We start from the raw sequence: 20,482 nt of genomic DNA on the forward strand, positions 1-20,482 counted from the left end.
CGGTATGTTTGAAAAGGCAGCAAGAACGCGATTAAGTCGAAAATTTTGATATTATACTTGCTTGTTATATTATATTAATACGCGGTATACGCTTGTATCTGTACAAAAATGATCATAATAGTATTATTGTTTAATCGGTTTGCCACAACTATAGTAATATAATATTACAATACTCTAAAATACATAGACATAATAGAATATTGTGTCGTATAATATAATATGACAAACCTACACGGTGTACCTACGGTCACTGCGGTGTGACCCAAACGGTTTATTATAACATAATATACTTACCTACCTATAGGTCCTATATAGTATCATTATAACAAAACAAATTGTTTTGTCATGCTCGTGGAATGCCTATATGTAACTGTGCGTAATACTATATTTTTAGGTTGACTCACTCGATGGGTTTTTATCTATTCGTCGTTGGAGTCACCGCTCAAAGTTTAGTCGAATCAAATCGGTTACCAGTGAAAGAGCTGAAAAGACAATTTGATTCCCAACACCTATCGTCTTTTCTTGTAACATGAGTCATCTATATTAATCTTATAAAAATAATTATACACTATTAATTTATACAACTAGTAAATTTGAAAAAATTACATGTTCAGTAAATTATTAAGCGCAAAATTATTTAATTTCGACTATGTCAACTTGTTTTTAGCTTATTTGTACTACCTAAAAGGTATATACTATAGTAACTATCATGTAAAAATTAATATATATATATATATTAAAATTTTTCTTCTATAAAATATATTTTTTTGGTAAGCTATACGCAGTTATAGCTAAAAAAAATTGTACACGAAAATTAAACGGCCAAATACAAATATAAAAAATACAGTATAACTGTAGTTTGGCCGCTTAATTTTCAAATATACTTTTTTTAGCTAAACCCTATGTATAAATCTAAATTGAAATGTCTTATAAAAAATTAATATGTATATAAATAGTAGGTAATAACTAATAGATTATGGTGATTGCTTGCAACGGGAGAATGAAAAAATAAATAGATGGTAAGAACTAAGAGCTGTAAGTCGGGGGGGGGGCGGATCCAGGATGTTAAAAAGTGGGGAACTCAATGTTAACTATTTTGTCATACAGTCTGCAGAGATCTACACGTCCCCTAAGTATGGTATAGGCGGCTAATGAAAAGGGGGAGGCAGGTGATCACCCATCTTTGGATCCGGCACTGGTGTAATAATAATAATATGTAGTTATTAATCATTTTAATAACACCGTTTATAAAAGTACTCCTAATAAAGACGGTTGTAGTTTATACAGACTCTTTATTTTTAATTTATAAACAACAATACAGGGAAACATCAATTTATAGGATCTAGACAATGCTGTTTAGTGTATTCCCAGATAAATAGCGACCCAGCTACGTGTACATTTAATGATCTAACTATGCCCAATTGTTTGATCTCTACGCACGTGTCCATCATAGACAGCAAATCGTGTGGCATGCCCGATGTCTCGTTCCTGTAATCAAACAACATAAAACCTAAAAGTGTATATTCATTGTCCTGTTTGGCAGAAATTAAAACGACACCAAAAAAAGCTGATGCAATAGTTTAGATTTAAAAGAATAAGAGCTATGTAATAATTTCTTTACCCGAGAACAAGAACACATTTATACGACAATTTCGCCTCGTGCAACTGTACACTATTAACCGTTTGTTCAGCAGCAATAACTTGGTATCCTTCATTTTTGAGTTTTTGTAGATAGGTTTTAAGATTTTTTATTCTAACCTATAAGTATACAATGAAAATAGTTTAATGGGTAGTGAGTACAATGTACACTATTGTTAAGAAGCCTCATACACCTGTGTATTTTTAATCGAAAACAACTCATTCTAATTTTAACCGTACTCTGATCTGACAATAATTTTGAAAAACACATTCTACAATGTTCGATGTATCGATCGAAATACATTTTTAATTTTTGTTATTAAAATTTATGTAAAAACTATTTAAAAAATCTCAATTTTTTACATAGAAATAATTTTAATTTTAGTAAAAATTGCTCCTTAATAAATGCTAGTGTAGAGACAAAAAAAAAGTGTTTTCTCAAAACAAAAAATTACAAACTGCATTAGGATTATTTTCTTATAAAATGTTAAATGAATAGATAATTTTAAGTCGATCACTCTGTATTATTTATAGCTAGCTGCTAGCATCACTAGTATAATGCGATAAAAGTAAAAACCAATTACTATTCAATATAAATAACTTCTTATTCATAACTGTTAATTACTAAATCCTTTATCCGTCTTTAAAATTTAAATACACATATAAATACATTATTAAGTTATAAATATTATTTAAATAGTAATTAAGTTATTATTTAAATAGTATTTAATTATAAAATCATATCGCAATTTGACCGCAACAGTACAATTATTATAATTAATTATTATTGGTGTTATGAATTAAAATGCAATAAGTAATCAATAACAATACCTCGACAATGTCTAAATGTTTTTCAGCAGTCATGCTTAATGCTGTAAATTCTCTCTTTTCGACACAAGTTAAGTTGTCAACAACTAAAGTTGAAGCTCCAAAAACTTGACTTGTTCTAGCCAAGCCACCTAAATTTGTTATCTTATCTATAAGAGAAGCAACTACTATTAAGGCCGACTTGTTTCTTTTACCATCTTGAGGATGAGATGGTATATATTTTCGTTGAGCATGATGAGTATTTTCCGTAATAGTTAATTCATTTGATACTATAACTGGAATAAAATAATAATAAAAAATATAAATTACTTAATACTCTAACAACAAACTGCACTTAGTCCTTAAAATTAGTACGTTTTATTTATTTTGTCAATTTAAATATTTAAATGTAATGTTTCATCCCAAACCGCTTACCAAATACCCCACCATGTAATTTTGGCTTAAGCATTTCTATAACATTATTAACAGTTCCACAACATAACTTGGCAATAATAAGAACAAAATAAATATAAAACCTAAATTCATAAATTATTTTTTATCTGCATTCACCTTATAATACACACCTGGAATAGTTTTTTCTCTAATGTAAGATGATAAAGAACAAGTTGTTAAGTCATAATTCTTATCGCCATCAATATTCACCGGAAAGTCACTAAACCACTCTTGTGGAAACCTTTCTTCATAAACTATATTACTTAATCGTGGTAATTCTATACAAATATTCTAAAAATAAAATAAATGATCAAATAAGTATATTTGAAAAAATTTTTGTTTCCAAAGTTTTATTCATAAATATGTGGTCGAGAAGTATTCGTATAAATAATTTTGTCAATACTTCAAAAGTTTTAGCAAGTTCAAAATAAATATTAGGCAGGTACTTGGTAAATAACTGCAGGCTATTAGTCAGCGAACCTAAAAAACGTATTATTCGACATAAAGTAACTTGTGCGTCCATATATATGGTATTTCCACCAATTTTTTTAAAGTTTAACCTAAATTAGTAAAACTATAAATAGGATATACCTACAAATCACCCCTGTATACATATTTGATTATACCTAGTTAAAACATATTGTACTTAATTTATAAGAATATTACAATTTATTCATTTAATATTTCTGTTATTGAAAAACAGATGAAAACAATAAAATGTTTGTTTATTTCAGCTCAATCAATTAATGTGAAATGGCCTACATCGAAATTCCTAATAAATAAGGGGTTTAACGTCCTCATAAAGAGCTTCTAAAATTGTAGGTTTATTGTTTGTTTTTGACTTATGAATCATATAATTTTTGTAAATGAACAGGGAATACCATTTATTTTATGCCAAATCATCTGACTTGTGTGTGCGTGTAGTCAAATAGAAAAAAAAAAAGTAATTTTAATTAATTTTCCAACCATAAAATTTTATAGTAGTATTAATATAAAAAATTAATGATTTATTTCCATTATCAGTCAACAGTCTTCTAAAACATTTTCAGAATAAAAAAAAACTTTAAAATTTTAAGTGAAAACAATTTATTTTTAAATTGTGTACTGTTAGAATGATAAGTACTAAATTATTTAAAATGAGACTTGTTCCATACAAATTATGTTTAATAATTCGAATGTTGCTAACATTTTTAACCCAAAATATAAATTTTAGTAGTTTTTATTTTCTAAATGGCAAAATATTTTTCCCTCATGAATTATGACAAAATAATAGTATAGACAGTCGTGGTAAAAATAATGGCGTGGTCCTATCTACTCGTTCTGTTAACAAACATTTTTTAGTATTAAATACTAAACGAATAAAACTTTTAAAACCCTAAAATGTATAGGTGTGCAGTGATATGTATACTAAACTATTATAATTACTTTGAGCGATAAAGAGTTCAACATGTCAACATTTTGAAAAAAAAAATCTTTAAAAGGATTCTCATAATTTTTTGTTTGTTCATTTTCAACCATTGTTTTTTCCATTGCTTTGCATACAATTGACCATTCATTAGACTTGTTTGAACATAATTTACATACTGTCGACTAAAACCAAAAAATATATATACATTCAAAATAATATTTCAATGTGGTTTTGGATGTGTACTGAAATTATAAGAAAATAACTTGTGCATAAAATCGTATTTTATATCCATTTGAAAAGCATAATGGCAACAGATAATAAATAGCTTGATTTGCAAATTGGTGGTCATTATGTATTTTATGCAAATGATAAATTATTGATATGAAGCTACACAAGTAGTTTTGGTTTTCTTGGGCCTAGAATTTAATAATAATATAATTAATGATTTATTTCATTTAACAATTTAGCTGCAGTACATTTTTAAAATCATTCCATAGGTCCGTAGATATATGTGTATTATTGTATGTTAGAACCAACAACCATATAATTTGATAAGCTACACTGTGAATATGAGATACTTCTTTTAGACTTGAAAGCAACCATATGTACACAGTATCATTTAGTATAGAACAAAGCTAAACAAAAAATGTCATTAGTACTAGAACAATTATTATAGTTTATAATATATAATTAAGGTGTCTATTTTTCAAACCAGTCATGAGCAAACTTTTTATAGTTATTTTTTTCACATCTTTAAAGATTTATAAATGAAACAACATAGGACGTAAAAATAATAAGCATGTAACAAGTATTTTATTTTAACTTTGGTGCGTAGCTGAGAAAGTATTTTTAAACTTATTATAAGCAGGAAAAGTATAAGTTAAATTTTAAAGTTGACTTTTGTATGAAATAATACATTTTTAGTTGGTTATAAAAAAATTAGATACCTTAATTGTTGCCACAAACATATCATATATAAATCTACCTCTTGATTATTGCTAACAGCAATAAGCAAAAACTGAGAAATTCTTTGTTTAATCTTGTAGGCTTTAGAATTATGAAAATATTTCCTATCCCGTAATGATGTTTCTAATTGTATAACAATATTTATAACATCGTTCCACATCTGGTTGCAATTTATTTTAAACAAACATTTGATTGTATTAAAACGTAAACGTCGGTCGTCAGGTATGTTCTTATCCCTGCGACATAAATAAATTGTATTATATAATTAAAAAAAGAGTATAACAACTGTCACTCTTTCTTTATTATGTTTATGGTTGTACTTAAACAAGTTTCAAAAAATCATTAATGATATAATATAGGTGAGATTTTCAAAATTATATTGAAATAAAAAAATTACAATAGGTAGTTATAACTTATAATAAATATAAGCATAATCAATGGTGTATTTTTTCGAGGGTGAAAAAGTGAGTGTAAGGTTTGAGCTTGACTATAACTATTCGTCACCTAAAATTTTATGTTATCGATACTTAATCTCCTTCCTTGTATACAGAGAATGTTACTTTAACAACAGCAACTGACCTAAATATGAGTGGTTTAGTTACCCTAACTTTCGTAATTACGTTAAAATTTACATCATTAATTAAAGCTAAAATAATATGTTTGTACTTAAATTTGTTGTAAAATGAATAACTAGAGTAAAGTTTAGAACTAGGCTATTATACAATTTAGCCCACTAATTATATAAAAAACAAGCTGCCCTCGGCAAGATTAAATAGAAATAATAAAACGAAGAAGCTTAAGAGGTCTAAAACCTAAGTCACCCTCTAGCCCTTTGACCCTGTACTACATTAAGAGGAGGAGAGGGTGCGTGACGGTTTGTACCTATCCAGCCCCACAACACCACTGCATTATAGTAACACATAATTTAAAATACTTAATACTTTATACTAGAGTGCCTTGATTAATAAGAGAGTAAGGAAATATAATAATGGGCAGCAGCCATTTCTGTTTATTATAAGTTAATCTATATCTTCGACGTCCATTTTGCATGTTTAATACAAGTTTAACCCTCAGAATAGATAAATGGTTAACCTTGCAGTTAATATAGCTCATGAACATTGATAAGTGATGAGAAATACCCAAGTTGTTCGCTCTCTTATTTATCAAAGCTCTATTTATGCTAATAGACAATAATTCATGTATCATACGAGATAATATCATTGGAGATTTCAAAATCTTTCAGCGTTCTAACATATTCAAGGGTATCCCATTCAATTCTGAAAAATAAAATGATTGTATCTAGACATATGTATTATACATTAAATTGTAATTACAGACATACTTAATGGCCCCATATCGCTCTGTACCATACATAATAAAATTTGCAAATAATTCTGTGGCAGCTGAATATAAATTAGAATATTCAGTTATTCTTATCTTCCCGTTAATTATATCATCTAAAAATAACGTAGAGAAACAAACACAAAATTGGTGTCGATACTGGTCCGATAAAAGTTGTCGGAATATCTATTAATAAATTAAAATTCAAAAAATAATTAAGAAGTGATCTTTCAATACAAAACAAGTATCATACCTGATTTTTAATGAAATTTGTATATTCATTTTCTACTAACAGATAGTCTTGAAACGCCAATTGAATGAAACCTCTAATACTATTCGGAAAACAGGATATCCTGCAGGTAGTTAAAAAATCCCAGCAAACCTCTACGAACTGGACTACTTGTTTGCAATGTTTTTGGACTGGATATTTACTTAAACAAATCGAAGCAGCCGACAGATAAGAACACCAAAAAAAATCCCGATTCTCCACTGTTTTATCCATAATCCATTGAAATAAGTCTAGTATTTTAGTTTGTGATACTGAATTGCAATGCTGGACATAAGTGCTGACTATTTCTAATTGTGGAATTGTATGCGACCCAGGTTTTCTCGAATGATAAAAATGTTTTTTTCTGTTTGAAAAATAACCGTCATCTATGAAACTGTTAGTCGACATAACCCATGCGTTTAGTAATTGGTCTCCTGATGGACACTTTTCTGCATATTTACCGATCAAACTGAAAATAGCTAAAACAGCGTAACTGCCCAAATTGTTAGTTAACATGTACGTGCATTTGATCAGCCAAGAATTCATTAAATCCACGGTCCTTGCAGTATACGGTATTCTGTTCAAAGACAAAGTTTTATCCAGATAGTCGGAAACAATTTGGTCTTCAAATTCTTCTCCAGCAAAACACTGGTCGACCCAAAGTGATGTGAGACGCCAAACGTTTTCGTCCAACACCTTACTCAAATTATCGTCACAGCCCCGATGAGTACTTTCCCTTTCCATCAAGCAATCCAGGAACTTCAATACTCGCATAGTTACAGTTTCACAGTTGTGCAATGTTTGATTTAAACGTTGTACACTGTCAATCTTATCATTGTAGACATCCGACAAAATTACTAATCCAACTGTTGTTGCAGATATGCTTTTAAAAGTTATCACTTGCTGCGTCAATTGTTGGTCAAGCTCAGTCACATTGCTAATTTTCTTAAAAGTATCAATTATAAAATTACACGATTTAGTGCCTTTGCGATGTATTATGTTATATTTGAACAGATCACAAGATATCCGTGTGCTAGGAATAGAGATAAACTTGCTAACAAATAAAAATAAAAACCATTGAATAGAAGCTTTCAGATATGAGTTTGATATATTCTGAGAGATATCTATTATTTTCAAAACGCGACTGTTGAAGTTCTCACAAGGTGAAACAACTGACATATTGGCAAGCGACTTAGTTACAAAAACCAAAGGTACCGGTGACCACTGGACAATTGGTACATATGATAAAAACAAATCAATAACATGTATGCCATCACTAGACACGGTCAATCTGTCAAACCAATTTGTAAGTATAATTTCCATGTCTGGTTGATCGACTTGAATTTCATTAGACATTTTGTACAAAAAAACGTTATTCAAAGAAATCACAAATGATTTCATTAATCGTTCGTCTTCGATCAGCGTCGATGGAGCTAAATTTGTAACAATATCTATACTTGCCAAAACAACATGCTTCGACTGATGTCTTGACATTTTACATTGCATCACTGTAATCCAGTTTAACGGTATCTTATAAACAACATTTTGATTTTCATTAGTGGTGTTGGACAATGCAAGTATCTTGGAAGTGTTCAGAACCGGTAAAACCAAATGTTGTTGAGAGTTTTCTAATGTTTCCATTACAACAACGTAGTCATTCCACAATAACATGTACTCATCTTTGCTCACATGTGGATGATATAAACAGTTTGTACTTAAAAATTTAGTACACGAAGCTTTCAAAACCGCATTGGTATAACCTCTAACAACAGTATTATCATGAATCAATAGGCCACAAATTAAATTCCAATAATCGCTATCGCTCAAAACAACACTAGCACAAGTGGGATCTAGTAAAAAACACTGCAAATTATACAATACGGTTATAACGCGATCAGGATAAGATAAAATTATATGTTTTATTTTTTGCCACAACGTAATCATGTAATCAGTAGACATGATGTTATTTAAAAACGTAGAAACACTGTCTATTTGAGTTTTTTTCATATTTGATTCATTAATTATAATATCAATCAGTATACTTCTTAATCCAGCGAGATTTTCATTATCTTCTACCCGAGCCCTACACAAATTGTACAACTTTTGAACACAAAAAGAACTATTTTCAAATTGTTTATGGTTATATGATTTAAAACCATCATTAACACTCAGCTGAATACAGTGTTCTAAAAGAAGTACAATATCATTAATATTGCAATTTTGAATTACATCAGTTAGAGCAATAAATAAAGATTTAAGATTTTCGGATAATATTTCTGAATTCTTTTCATTTTGATTATTTATTAACTGATTACAAACATTATGTGCATTATCGAGGATCAGTTGATACACACTAGATTCCTTATTTAAGTCAAAATTACTAAGCAAAACTGGTAATATTTCAACTATGGTTTTTTTCATGGGACTATTACTGTTCAAGATATTTAACATTGACTGCAGCATTGTAATTTCTTCCATAATTGTAACTGAAAATTGAATAGTAATTATTTATTAAAAAATAACAAAAAAAAAATCTTAATATAATTTAATATATTTAATTACATCATTATTTGTTTTATACAATTTAAATTATTTAAAATATGGTACACTAAATATATGACTAAACATTTACATGTCATATCTATGCGCTTGTATAGGAGTTAATTTTGGAAAATTAGATATGCTTTTCAACCAATTTTGTCCATTTATAAAGGGACTTAGTACACTAGGTAGTTTGAGTGATTCGTCAGCGGTCTGATGTGTTTCTACCAACGCTTTAATGAGTCGTGGAACAGCACACGCCGTTCCATTTACAGTATGTAAGCAAATATCATCCGACTGAATTTTTAATCGCTTAGCTTGATAGTCGGAACAATCACTACAACTAGAGATTTCTCCAAATTTTTGACGTCCAGGCATCCAAGCTTCAATATCATATTTTCGGTAAGCTTGAGCTCCAAGCTCGTGTTTGGCCATGTCTAATACCCTGTAGTGCAAACCCAATGAAGTATACAACTCTTCCTGTACATCTCTAAAATATAAAGCCAGTTCTTCAGATTTACCCGGTAAAGAAACACCAAACATTTCAACTTTAGTAAACTGGTGCACACGATACACTCCTTTTTCTTCGGACACACTTGATACTTCTGCTCTGTAACAACGGCTAACTGAACATAGCTTTAATGGCAGTTTATCCATAGGTACATTTTTATTCATTAAATATCCAGCAAGAGCCATTTCCGAAGTTCCAGACAAGCACCACTTACTGCCATAATGATTAGGATCTAGGGAATAAACTTGAGTACGTTCACCAACAGTATGCATTCCACACCTTTCAATCAATTCATCAGGTAATATATCAGGGACTGAGACCAGTTTAAATCCTTTTTCAACTAATTTCTTAAGAGTATAGTTCACTAAGGCATGTTCAATTTTAGCTAATGGACCAAGAAAATAGTAACTTCGATCACCACAATAATTAGATAAATTGTTTACTTTGAGGCAAAATTTAACTTTTTTCAGTGACTCCAATGGTAATGGTTTAAAATTAAATTCAGGCTTTTTGCCTACATACTTTAAAATGTTATAGTCACCATCTATCTGCTCTACACATGGATGTAATTTCTTGTTTTCTTCAAGATCATTTGGTATGTTTGGCATTTCTTTTTTAGAATGTTTTATAATTTCAGATAAATTATTTTTTGATGAAAAACAGCACTTAACAAGTAATTTATGCATATTTAATAGTGTTTTTTTCTTAAACAAAATATTTAGCGACATTATTGTCATAAACTTATGGAATTGTTTGAAAATGTACTCACCGAGAATGACTTTAAATTCAGTTGAGTGTATCAAATAAACATATCCTGTAAACATAATAAATCATACTTATAGAATAGTTAGTTTATAAAAAATTAAATCTAATATAATCTAAAATAACAAATTGAAGTAGCTATACATTTTGAACTAGAGTAGTCCGCGGATTTTTTACTTCAGATTAGTAATTATCGTAAAAAAAAAAACACTACAAATAGGCAAATAAAAGGATGTCCGGTAAATACATGTACCTACACCATTTATTTGAATATTAAAAAAAAATACAACTACTCACATCTTACAAAACAATTCTGGTTGAGTAATCAGTTTTCTTATGTTGATAAATAAAAGTACTTTTCCCAAAAGTTAAACCCAACAATATTATGCACTTTAAACTGAAATTATATCTAGTTAATAACTGTAAAGATCAAACGATGTGTACCACGAAGCCTACAACTTCTAAGTCTTCAAGCAATATACATATTATTTTGAAATTTGAAGTTATCACATCGAGTATCGTTTATTTACTCACGTGTTTATCTAAGGCAGTCCCGCTAGCAATGTATGATAAGAGCAGCCAGGGGTTCCCAAAACGCTAAAAAACATGCAAACCGATGCAGCTCGTCTTCAAGCGCCGTTGTACAATTTGGCCGCACAAATTAAAAAGCGAGACGGGACGATTGCTTGGACGGATGATACCCGAGAAGTTTTCCGCGCGTCGGGACGGTTTGGCCGACACGGCGCAGTCGGCACACCCCGAGCCAAACGCGAAGCTTCGCCTGAGCACTGACGCATCAAGTATAGCCGTGGGAGCCGTCTTGGAACAAGAGGTTGGTGGTATGTGGCGGCCTTTGGGATTTTTCTCACGAAAACTGACCGAAACCGAGACCAGATACAGTGCGTACGACCGTGAGCTTCTCGCCGCGTTTTCGGCCACTCGTCATTTCCTGCACGCTGTCGAAGGACGCATGACGACCTTGCGGACTGACCACAAGCCACTGCTGTACATGTTCACACAAAAGTCCGATAAGTGTAGCGACCGACAAGTACGTCATATTTCGCGTTCCTAGCGCAATATATTTGTGCGATCGAACACATCGGGGGCGAGAAGAACATCGTGCCGGACGCTCTATCACAGCTGGAAATCACAGAAGTGCTCGAAGGACTGTCCGACCTCGCGCAGTGGGCAAAACAACAAGCGACGGATCAACAGCTCCAGAACATATTGTCCGGTTCCGAAAAATGCGCCCTGCAGCTCCAACCCCGCGACACGAAAGACGGTGTCATCTTCTCTGATTTTTCAACAGGCAACGCACGCCTGTACGTTCCAGTAGGGCTCCGACGAAACGTCTTTAACGTCTTGCACGGCCAAGCTCACGGCGGCCGCGGCACAACACTCCGCCTGGTCAAGTCACGCTACTGCTGGCCGGACATGAACCGCGACATTGTCAGGTGGGTCGGATGCTGTTTGCAATGCCAACGGACCAAGGTAAACAGGCACACGGTCTCGCCTATCGCGTCTTTCGCCCCACCGGAACGGCGTTTTGGTCACGTCCACATCGACCTCGTCGGGCCCTTGCCCACGTCAAAAGGGCGTTGTTACATGTTGACCTGCGTCGATCGGTTCACGCGGTGGCCCGAGGCATGGCCCGTGGACAACATGTCCGCCTACACCGTCGCGTTCACGCTCGTATACCAGTGGATAGCGCGTTTCGGTGTGCCCGACGTCATCACTACGGACCAGAGTCGGCAGTTCGAGGCGGAATTGTTCACGGCGTTGGCGTCGACTTTCGGTATTAAGCACATCGACGTAGTTGTTATAGGTTTTTTCGTAGCCATGGTTGATTTTTTCGGTTTTGATGTTACGAGAAAGTATGTCGATTAGTTCGGTCTTCTTTTAACACATGGAAAAATTAAAAAGGTAAAATATTATATACAAAAATATTATTACAAATGGGTACACACATATTTACGTAAATTAATATTACATTTCATCAATCATTTTACATACAAATCTTATTAAAAATTGGCGTTTATAGATTTGGAAAAGGCTTTCGATAAGATACCATGGAAAGATCTATTCTATACTTTAGAAGGAATAGGATCTGACTACAGAGATAAAAGGATAATATATAATTTATACAAAGACCAATCAGCTACAATAAAAATAACAGACAAAACAGAGAAAGCGATAATTTGGAAGGGTGTAAGACAAGGATGTCAACTCTATTTAATATTTATGTCGAACAGCCTATTAAAGAAATTTGAGTAACACCGAATCAGACCGAATCAATTTATGTTAATATGTGTGACACATCTCACTTAGCTTACTTAATACACGGCATTATAGATTGGAGCCCCCGGCTCACGGCTCTCTTGGTACGGTCCCATAAAGAAAGCCGGAACTGGGGTGACGTACATGTCACACGCTTTCTTGGCCGCCAGGGTAGTACAATTCCTGAGGGTTTGTTGTCCTCTGGTATCTCGACTAACTAAAATTAGACGTAGAAAAAACAATTTATATAAAAACAGTAATATCTGAAAGTTAATGACAATTTTGTGTCCGACAATTAGTATGGACACCAAAATGTCTAAAGAATAATGGTGTAAGGCCCTCGAGCTCGTTATCAGCCAAAATGGAAGTAAACCAATCTGATTCAATCTATTATGCGGTAACACTATGGTGGGCATACCGCATAAGTCATTTACAGTGTACTTACCGACGGCTGGTCCGGCTCGTTAGCGGCTGCCTCAGTTGTTGTTGAAACCAATAAATCTTGCTCTTCGAATTTGTCGACTTTTTTGTGGCCGTCGTCCGCCGTTTCAGTTGTTGTTGAAACCGATAAAACTTTTTCTTCGAATTCGTCGCCTTCGTCCGTCGTTTCTTCCAGCCCTACCGAGAACTCCACCGGTATTCTGGGCGGAGCCGGCGTGTTAACAAACTATGATAAATTTTAAAAAAAAAGGTTAGATTTATTAATGCTATTGACTTTCAATAAGCAACTTACATATTCCACATTTGTCCAGTCAGTTGGCGGCGGTGGAGTTTGGACGAACTGAAATTAGACGTAGAAAAAACAATTTATTTAAAAACAGTAATATTTATAATATATTGTTAGACCATATGTAAATGAATTACATAGCTAATGATGGCCGCTTTTGTTTTTTTATTTGCCCGTCGGCGTTTCTTGGCCTCGGTTTTCTTGTTGCATTTCGGCACTGGTGGTGGCTCGTCTAACTGAAATTAGACGAAGAAAAAACAGTTTATTTAAAAACAGTAATTTTGTGTCCGACAATTAGTATGGACACCAAAATGTCTAAAGAATAAAGGTGTAAGGCCCTCGAGCTCGTTATTAGCCAAAATGGAAGTGAACCAATCTGATTCAATCTATTCTGCGGTAACACTATGGTGGGCATACCGCATAACTCATTTACAGTGTACTTACCGACGGCTGGTTCGGCTCGTTAGCGGCTGCCTCAGTTGTTGAAACCGATAAAACTTCGGCCAGTCCAACCAGAAATTCCACCGGTATTCTGGGCGGAGCCGGCGTGTTAACAAACTATGATAAATTTAAAAAAAAAAGGTTAGATTTATTAATGCTATTGACTTTCAATAAGCAACTTACATATTCCACATTTGTCCAGTCAGTTGGCGGCGGTGGAGTTTGGACGAACTGAAATTAGACGTAGAAAAAACAATTTTATTTAAATTTATTTAATTTATTTATATTATGTAAATTAATAACATAGGAAAAGATGGCTGCTTTTGTTTTTTTATTTGCTCGTCGGCGTTTCTTGGCCTCGGTTTTCTTGTTGCATTTCGGCACTGGTGGTGGCTCGTCTAACTGAAATTAGACGAAGAAAAACAATTTGTATAAAAACAGTAATGTCTGAAAGTTAATGACAATTTTGTGTCCGACAAGTTGGCCCTCGAACCAATCTGATTCAATCTATTCTGCGGTAACACTATGTCACGACATACCGCATAAGAAATTTTCAGTGTACTTACCGACGCCTGGTCCGAGCTGTTAGCCGCATGGAACGCCGGTGGCGGTAATGCCGGCGGTTGCTCGTATGCCTAAAAAAGCGTAAAAAAAAAAAAACCATCAATATTAGTATTATATAAATGTACATACAATTTGTGGATATTGGATACGGTTTATCGTGTGTACACGGGTGCAAGAACCCACGGACAACACCCAACATCAGTAATATTAACTGATAATATGGTACTGACGACAGTAATTTAATTAGACTTTAGTATAATTTGTATATTTAGAGTTTGTTTATTGGATCATACATGTGTACCAACTGTCGCTAGGTATAGTTTTGAATTGATATTTTCAAAGTAAATAAATATATTGTTATTCGTTACCACGTTAAATAGTATTTGTCGACATTCAAAACAAACACATTTTGATCAGCCCATAGAAACGACGATTTTATATTTGAATTTTCTTAAAATTATCATAATTTATCAACTGTTATGCATAATTTATATTTAATTCAATATTAGCGTAGTTTACACGGCTACCCTTTGGGATAAATGTTAAGATCAATTGTATTTAATACTGTAGTATAGAGTAGAATTTAAGTAAATACATTAAGCAAAAAAAATTATATGTTCAAATTATGAAATATTATGTACTGTACAACAATAATGCTAATTCGGCAAATCATTCAAATGACCCACATTAACTTAATGTAAAATAAGCAAAACAATATTAACTATTTTTTTACTATAAAAGGCTAATGTAAAACAAGCAAAAGTAACTCTCCGCTTAGCATTAACTAGGTGGAGAACGTGTTGTATTTATATGTGTTTAATGCTCTATTATACTTATTTCTAAGTATAAACTCATTTTGTGTCTTTATTTAGTAGCGTCACCTTTTTACGTTTCACTTTTAAGTTATAAAGAAATGGCCGAAACAAACACCTAACCCGAATATATTCCTCGAAAATGTATAACTACCGTCGACGTGCTAACCCTATTAAATGTGTACGATAAAAACTTATAGTATACATAATACACACTTACCCAGTCGACATAAGGAACTTCGGGTTGCATAGAATTATTTGCCATTTTTACACAGTATATATGACAAATAAAGATAAATAATAAAGATTACACAATTTTACAAAAAATGTATAAACATACAAATCAAAAACACAAAATAACAAATTATGGTCTCTTCGGACCGTTTACGCTGTATTTATAGGTTTTTTTTAGTAGTATTTCTAGCCAGAAATTCGTTTTTAAATTTATTTTCTTCGACCAGCTGACATTTGGTAAACAATTCATAGAACAATCGTGTAAGTTAGATAATTTAAAATATACCTACACGTGTTAAACGAACGGCATAAGCAACTTTTTTATAATTATACTTTTTTTGTAGGGTCGAAAGGGATATTGTGATCCTAATGGTGTTCATTTATTAATTTAACTGCGGTAGGTAGATGAAGAACAAAAGCAGCCTGATTGAAAGTTGTTAAAAATCGCAGAAATGTGTATACCTATCTAGACTACAAAAAACGCCAATTTATAAAAGAAAATAATTAAATACTTGACAAGCGAGTATAGACGATATTATGAATATATATGGCAATCAAATGCAAACAGATGTACTATAGGTACGTGTATTACAATATAATTAGTTTTTTTCGAAAAATATACAAAAATCGGTTAATATATTCTACTGGACCATATTGAGCTTTCAAAAATCTAAAGCCAAAACATGGAACTTTACGAATAAAACTTTAGCTTGCCAAAATTACACTTATCAACACAGTGGAGGTTTTTTATTTTAATACTGCTGTAATAATAATTAAGACCGCATTTATACTTCATAGTACATAGGTACGCTATACAGGAATACATTATCTTATCAAAATATTGACGGTGACAAATGTGACGTGTGCTTGGAGTCATTTTCTCAAAAACACCACTCAAAGAACCACAAAACAACACAAACGTGAGCACACTGGCGAAAACCCTTATAAATGTAATCTGTGGTCATAGTCATTTACTCAAAATGTCAATATTTCATATTTGATTGGTTGCGCCAAATTATGTATTATGATTATCTAGTATTATGATTTTCGACTAAATTTTAAATACTAATCTTCGTTATTCCGGCATAAGTGAACAAACTATTTTTACACATTATGGTTTTATTGTTTATCTTAATCTACGTCCCTTCTGAAAATTGTTGATTGTGTTTCTAAACAATATAATATGTATTTGTGAAATCAACCAACGTGCTAGATAAGAGTATAAGACAAACGTTCATACTTCATTCGATCACAAGTTGTACTTCGGTTTAGTCGTGTATTCTGTACGGAGTATTCAATATTATTCATATATTGTGTAAATAATTAAAAACATGATTCGTCCATCGTTCTCAATTTGGACAAGGTGCATCCGTAGTAATACAATTATCCGAAAGAATTAATGTGCCAAACTGCATATTGTTTTTCGATAACTATTTCAATACATTTTTGGCTGTTTGAAAAACCATAATATTTATGCTGCCGGAACGATTAAGAGTCGACAGATTTATGAAACCTCTATTTACTAAAGACAGAGAAATGACAAAAAACACCACGGTAGAGGCTACATGGAAAATATAATTTGTAATACGCCTGGAGTGATGCTAACAAAATGATAGTATGATAGTTCAAGTGTGGCTCCGGCTTCAAATTTTTGTGGTAAAGGATAGGTTGACCAATGTCGTCGTTACGATAAAAAGCAAAAAAAAAAAAATATATATAAACGTTCAAAGACCCGAACTTACTATCATTATATCGAATTTTATTTCATTATAAATAAAACAACGTTTTAAATACATATTAAACTTGTATCCATGTAATGTATTATAATTTTAATTTCATATAATTTGTATAAATAATTAAAACGTTTTCTTAAGAGGGCGTCGCGCCGGTGATTTTCAGTGGTAAAAACATGTTTAGGCAGACTGAAAATAACTCGCTTAATTTTGGTTTTAGAGTAAAAGCACCTATTATAAAATTAAAAGACAACAATATTCCGGAAGGCAAGACGGTGCGTTTTTTAAAAAAAAATAATTTTTTGAAAAGTTACAGTCATTTAAAAATGTTAAAATAGTCGTTAATTCTAAACTATGTATTGAGCGTTATACTTAGAATAATGAAAAAAATTTACCGTCTTGCCCTCCGGAATATTGTTCTCTTTTAATTTTATAATGGGTGCTTTTACTCTAAAAACCAAAATTAAGCGAGTTATTTTCAGTCTGCTTAAACATGTAGAGATGAAAAAACATTTTTAAATCGCTTTCAAGGAAGCTGTGATAGTCCAAAAAATAAATTAACTACCAAAATAGAGTCCTAGTTATTGAACTAATAATTACACATTACAGTTTAACCTTTAAATTAAGATTTTGTAAACAATTGCCTATACTTTACTCCTTAAAAATGAGCGGTGCGACGCCCTCTTAATAGAACATACCTAATCAATATATAATATATAAAGAAAGTCGACAATATGTGCGTGCAGCTAATACTAAAAAAAAAACGAGTCCCTGTACGTTCAAGGTGTGGTAGCCCTCTATACCTCTTTTTTTTAAATAATTTTATAGTTATTAGTTGGGACAAATTTAATATTTTTTTTTAAATTATAACCCCATCCCTTATATGTTAAAACCGTATGAACTTAAGAATTTTAAACGGTAACGTACATATTTTATTATTTTTTTTAATTAAGAATAATTTGCTGAACATTTTGACTGGTCGATAACCAGTCTTGGATAATTAGTTTCAAAGTTATTAAAGTTTAACTACCACTTATACTCATAATTTAATAGTCACCCGCATACTACATTTATATCTCCGTTGTAACCATTCTTATTTCCATTTATTTTTTGAATTTTTTTTGCTCCCGTTTTAAAATTGAACTCTATAGTTTAACAATAATTATTTTGTTTTAAATGTAATCACTAGATTGATATTTATATCAATTACACGATTGATTCAGTATGCTGTGTCGACTGGCAACCCAAAATATAGGCAGCTGGCTTTATTGTTATTTTTTTTAAAAAAATGTTGCAATAACAAATTTAAGTGTAACTAATGGGTGACTTCTTTATTAAATGAATCACACGTTTTGTATTATATCAACACATATACTTATTGTGCTTTTAATTGTATAGATTGTATATTTTTTCAATAAAAAAAAAAATTATACAATTTTGAAATAAAGTTGTTCCCTGAGCGAAGCCGGGTACCCCAGCTAGTTATAAGTATACAACTGATGTAGTATTTTTTTTATAATTAGTCTTAGATGCCTTTAAGTCATGTTGTCCTTTTGAGAGGACACATTTTATCTCAGGATCAGGCTGTCCGATCGATATGGGACCAACATTAAAATGTGTTTAAATGTCAGTTTAATTCAAAACAGTTGAAAAAAACAATTTTTTTCCTGACAATAGAAATGCATGACGGAAAGTGTTAAAGCGACCTGTACGCTGCACGGCGCAAAATCGAAATACCAAATTCAAGCAGCTGACATCAAAATGCCGGCATTTTTTATTTTTTTTTATATTAAATATTGTTATAAAATACTTTGAATGGTCATTTCACGATGTAATTTACTTCATTTTAATAAATGAAGCAACTCATAACTCTGACCGGCTTTTAGCGATTGTAATAATGATAGAGATACATACTAGTCGTTGTAGACACACGTTTGTACAATACACGTATTCTAATACACATATTCTACTCGAAATAAATAAGATTATGTATATTGACTATTTAATAAAAAATAACTCAACAACTTAAATAAACAACAAAAGTACACGTACAGCGGTATTCAAATTTCATTTTTTTACAACATATTTGTTTTAACCGAAAAAGGTTTAAATAAAATACTTATTAAATTTAATGATAAAATGTTATAACTTATGTTATAAATATTATTTTAAATGGTAATATTAAATGGTGATAATTACAATCTATGTATCGGGTCCACATATAAGAAAAAAACTAACGATGTAATGAAAGCAATCACTGGTCGATAATTAGATTTGTGCGAGGGACAAGATTTATATTAAACATTTAAGCTATTTATTGGTTTGTTTATTAAAAATTAATGACTTAAGAAAAAGAAAAAAATATAATTGCAAATACATATTAAATATTACATTTAATTTATAAATATTATAAATAGGTACATAGTTATTAAAAATTGACACATGCATTAGGTATATACAAAGTTAAAGAAATGTTACATTTTATACACAAACATATTATTACAAATAGGTACACACATATTGACATAAATAAATATTACATTTCATCAATCATTTAAAATTTTTGCAAATTCAAAATAAACATTTACAAGGTTTTTAACACATGAAAAAATTAAAAAGGTAAAATATTATCTAAGTGCATAGTTAATTATATAAATATTACATTTTATGTACAAAAATATTCTTACAAATGGTTTTCACGCATTTGTAATAATAATGTTGCATAAAAAACATTTACAAGATTTTCAGCACATAGAACAATATTTCAAGATAATTTTTTTAAAAAGGTACATCTTCTTCCTCTCACAAATCTGCCTATACAGCTCCTCAACAATTCCCTCTCCTTCTATCCAACTCCCTTGTTTCATCGATAAATATTAAACAACTAAGTCTTGGAGGAGAGATCATATCATTTTACTTCTCTCTCAAATTACTTCTCTCTCTTTACAGTCGCATCGGTGGTAATTTATTTTAATTTCTATTCGTCTTCGCCGGAGGAA

The 20,482-nt window shown here is 31.5% G+C and overlaps 2 protein-coding genes across 3 annotated transcripts; both read right to left on the reverse strand.

Moving 5' to 3' along the window:
• Positions 1-1,139: 1,139 nt before the first annotated feature.
• On the reverse strand, positions 1,140-12,167 carry LOC126838365 (uncharacterized). Of its 2 annotated transcripts, none has more exons than XM_050572725.1 (13): positions 11,230-12,167; positions 10,703-10,747; positions 6,867-9,367; positions 6,615-6,799; positions 6,481-6,549; positions 5,292-5,508; positions 4,783-4,941; positions 4,570-4,722; positions 4,324-4,488; positions 3,030-3,189; positions 2,470-2,741; positions 1,622-1,758; positions 1,140-1,488 (listed from the first exon to the last, which is right to left on the reverse strand). In XM_050572725.1, exons 3-13 carry the CDS (start codon positions 9,357-9,359, stop codon positions 1,329-1,331), a joined length of 4,170 nt encoding a protein of 1,389 aa, XP_050428682.1. In that variant the 5' UTR covers positions 9,360-9,367; positions 10,703-10,747; positions 11,230-12,167; the 3' UTR covers positions 1,140-1,328. The 2 variants fall into 2 exon arrangements, with proteins under 2 accessions (XP_050428682.1, XP_050428681.1); XM_050572724.1 differs by lacking the exon at positions 11,230-12,167 and adding an exon at positions 10,993-11,213 and having other exon boundaries at positions 1,141-1,488.
• On the reverse strand, positions 9,510-10,118 carry LOC126837959 (serine--tRNA ligase, mitochondrial). Its single transcript, XM_050571995.1, has one exon. The coding sequence runs from the start codon at positions 10,116-10,118 to the stop codon at positions 9,510-9,512; it is 609 nt and encodes a 202-aa protein (XP_050427952.1).
• Positions 12,168-20,482: the final 8,315 nt, after the last annotated feature.

This window comes from Adelges cooleyi, unplaced genomic scaffold (assembly GCF_023614345.1).
Source record: "Adelges cooleyi isolate 19-005CV unplaced genomic scaffold, UGA_ACOO_1.1 ACOO_flye_CR_arks_rails_tigmint_CR_PRNA_30, whole genome shotgun sequence".
Classification (NCBI taxonomy): domain Eukaryota; kingdom Metazoa; phylum Arthropoda; class Insecta; order Hemiptera; family Adelgidae; genus Adelges; species Adelges cooleyi.

Coding starts and splice junctions, on each gene's coding strand:
- LOC126838365 (XM_050572725.1), bottom strand. CDS start 9,359: ATGGAAGAAATTACAATGCTGCAGTCAATGTTAAATATCTTGAACAGT. Junction 4,723..4,782: donor TATGGAATGATTTTAAAAAT/GTACTGCAGCTA, acceptor ATTAAATTCTAG/GCCCAAGAAAACCAAAACTA. Junction 3,190..4,323: donor TGAACTCTTTATCGCTCAAA/GTAATTATAATA, acceptor TTTTATTTTTAG/AATATTTGTATAGAATTACC.
- LOC126837959 (XM_050571995.1), bottom strand. CDS start 10,118: ATGGCTCTTGCTGGATATTTAATGAATAAAAATGTACCTATGGATAAA.